This window comes from Myotis lucifugus, unplaced genomic scaffold, assembly GCF_000147115.1.
Source record: "Myotis lucifugus unplaced genomic scaffold, Myoluc2.0 scaffold_96, whole genome shotgun sequence".
In the NCBI taxonomy this organism is placed as follows: domain Eukaryota; kingdom Metazoa; phylum Chordata; class Mammalia; order Chiroptera; family Vespertilionidae; genus Myotis; species Myotis lucifugus.
In genome coordinates this window covers 484,097-487,165 of record NW_005871144.1, presented here as the reverse complement: position 1 = coordinate 487,165, position 3,069 = coordinate 484,097, and the positions used below count along the sequence as shown (strand labels likewise).

Here is a 3,069-nt window from a genome sequence, read left to right as displayed (position 1 = left end):
GACAGTCTCTCATAAATGTGTTGGGAAATTGGACAGATACATGTAAAAAAATTGAAACTAGACCACCATCTTACACCATACACAAAAATAAACTCAAAATGGTTAAAGAACTTAAACGTAAGACGGGAAACCATAAAAATATTAGAGGAATCCACAGGCAGCAAAATCTCAGACATATGCCAAAGCAATTTCTTCACAGATACAGCTCCTAGGGCAATGGAAACTAAAGAGAAAATAAACAAATGTGACTACATCAAAATAAAAGGCTTCTGCACAGCAAAAGAAACCCCCAACAAAACAACAAGAAAGCCCACTGCATGGGATAACGTATTTGCCAATGTTATCTCCGATAAGGGTTTAATCTCCAACATTTACATTAAACTCATACAACTTAACAAAAGGAAGATAAACAACCCAATCAAAAAATGGGCAACGAACCTAAATAGATACTTTTCGAAAGAGGACATAAGGAAGGCCAAAAGACATAGGAAAGTATGTTCAAAGTCACTAATCATCCTAGAGATGCAAATCAAAATGACAATGAGGTACCATCTCACACCTGTCAGAATGACTATCATCAACAAATCAACAAATGTCAAGTGCTGGTGAGGATGCGGAGAAAAAGGGACCCTCATGCACTGCTGGTGGGACTGCAGACTGGTGCAGCCACTGTGGAGAACAGTACGGAGTTTCCTCAAAAAACTAGATGTTTTTTTTAAAATTAATGGAATTTTCTTAGTTTAAAAGACTTAAGCTGATTCAAAAAAATTGGTTTAAAATTCTGTGATAAAGATGGATTTTCATCATTTGAATGCTTTGGGGTTAAGGGATTAACAAAATAAGGGTGTGGACTTAGCTTAAATCAGCGGTTCTCAACCTGTGGGTCGCGACCCCTTTGGGGGTCGAACGACCCTTTTACAGGGGTTGCCTAAGACCATTGGAAAACACATATATAATTACATATTGTTTTTGTGATTAATCACTATGCTTTAATTATGTTCAATTTGTAACAATGAAAATACATCCTGCATATCAGATATTTACATTACCATTCATAACAGTAGCAAAATTACAGTTATGAAGTAGCAACAAAAATAATTTTATGGTTGGGGGTCACCACAACATGAGGAACTGTATTAAAGGGTCGCGGCATTAGGAAGGTTGAGAACCACTGGCTTAAATGGTCTTGTTCTTCAGCATTATTTCCTTTAATAGCTTCAGTGCTTTCCAAATGATATCATGTATTCCTGGGAACTCAGAAATTAATCTCACCGAATATGGTTTGATACAGTTTTCTCCATGACCTCATGAGTTATTCCATGCAAATAGGAAGGAGGCTTTAAATTTCATTTCTACCTGCTGAGAATAGCTACAGAAACTGAATCTGAATCCATCAAGCCAGACTCTGTACTACCCTCTTGATTCACTTAGGTCATATCCAAGTTCTTCAGATATAACCTAGGAACTTGGCATAGTTTCGTGATGCGGCAATAGTAGGTCACAGTCCTCTAGGCCTATGTCGCTTTGGTTGCAGATGGCAGTGAGGTATCCGCTTCATTAGTTCATTATTTTCTAGCATGTTTCTAACATCTTTTTAACTTATCAAATTACTGAGTCCACTGACTTTACTGTGACATTATCTTCACAGGCGTTGACCTGAATGCCCAACTCTTGGGCAGCCAGCTTTTGGCCTGCACCCTCTCCCATAACACTCTCTTTGGGGAGGCAACCTCAGACCTGATAGTGAAGCCAGATGGACCCTATGACTTCTACCAGCACCCCAACGTCCCAGAAGCACGGCTTTGTCAACCTGTGCTTCAGGGTTTCTCAGAGGCTGTCATTCGGCTGCTGCAGGATTGGCCGGAACATCCAGCTCTTGTGCAGGTAGGGTGGGTGGTGTGGAGAGGGCACGGAGGATATGGCCTTTCGCCATCCCTGCAGGAACCTTCTGGCAAGGTCTCTCTTTAGTACCCTGAGACTTTGGATGATTGGTATTAACACCTAGACACCCCCAATTCTTTTTCTCCCTGCAGCTGATGGTTGTAATGGACAGAATTCGTAGTTTCCCACTTTCCAGCCCCATCTCCAAGTTCCTGAATGGGTTAGAGATCCTTCTGGCAAAGGCACAGGTATAATTATTCCCCCGCTCCTCCTCATTTTAGTTTGTAATCAATTGAAAAAAAATATCTTGTGGCACCATTAGTGTTAGAGGGACAGAAAGTTACAGTCTGGGTTGGAGAAGGATAAAGCTTGTTTTTTTCTGGCATTGCAAGGGAAACCATTACCTCTGTGAGGCATTAAGGGACCTCCCTACCTCACCTGTTCTCAGTGGGATGCAGCGTCCATGCGCACCGAGGGCTCCTGGCCAGGACTTCTAGGTGGGCCTTCAGATTGTCTGAGTGCCTTCACACCCTGTCCCCCTCGGTCCTCTCACAGGGAGGTAGCTGGTGCTTCCCTGATTATCAGATGAGGGCCCTGAACTTCGCAGGGGTCATGGATTAACAACAGGAATTCCAGCCCAGGTCTCCAAATCCTGTGCTTTTTGCCTGCCTCTCATCTTGGCTCTGCTGGGGTTCTGTCAGGTGACCAGAAAGAGCTGGAAGCTAGATACACAGGATGTAAACACATTACTGCTCTTGGTAAATCAGCATACAAGTTGAAGGACCCAGTGGTGTTTACAAGAAAAGCCCGGGATGTTCTTGAGGGAGGAGGTGATGAAGGGATTGAATAATGGCCATAGTAACTTTTATCTTTGTTTCTGTAGGATTGGGAGGAGAATGCAAGTCGAGCTCTCTCTCTGCGGAAACACCTGGATTTGGTCAGTCAGATGATCATTCGTTGGCGTAAACTGGAACTGAAGTAAGTGGTACATTTGTCACTTCCCTTCCCCTCCTGACCTTGTGTCGCAGGGACATGCGTGTTTGTTTCTTCTTGTTTCTGTAGTACAGCTAGAGAACAGGTAGAGAATATGCTTTCAGTCATTAACCACAGATTAAAAGCTGGGCATTAGAACGACCTTAGTAGAGACCAGGTAACTACATACCGTCCTGAGGCAGCAAACTGGGAGTC

General features: G+C 42.9%; 1 protein-coding gene across 1 annotated transcript in view; it reads left to right on the top strand.

The window, feature by feature from the left end:
* Positions 1-3,069, top strand: part of MDN1 (midasin AAA ATPase 1) — a 144,026-nt gene that overhangs the window by 100,540 nt on the left and 40,417 nt on the right. The window contains exons 66-68 of the mRNA XM_014458412.2: positions 1,649-1,884; positions 2,034-2,129; positions 2,765-2,859. Coding sequence (XP_014313898.1) covers positions 1,649-1,884; positions 2,034-2,129; positions 2,765-2,859 — 427 coding nt within the window. The remainder of the gene's footprint in view (positions 1-1,648; positions 1,885-2,033; positions 2,130-2,764; positions 2,860-3,069) is intronic.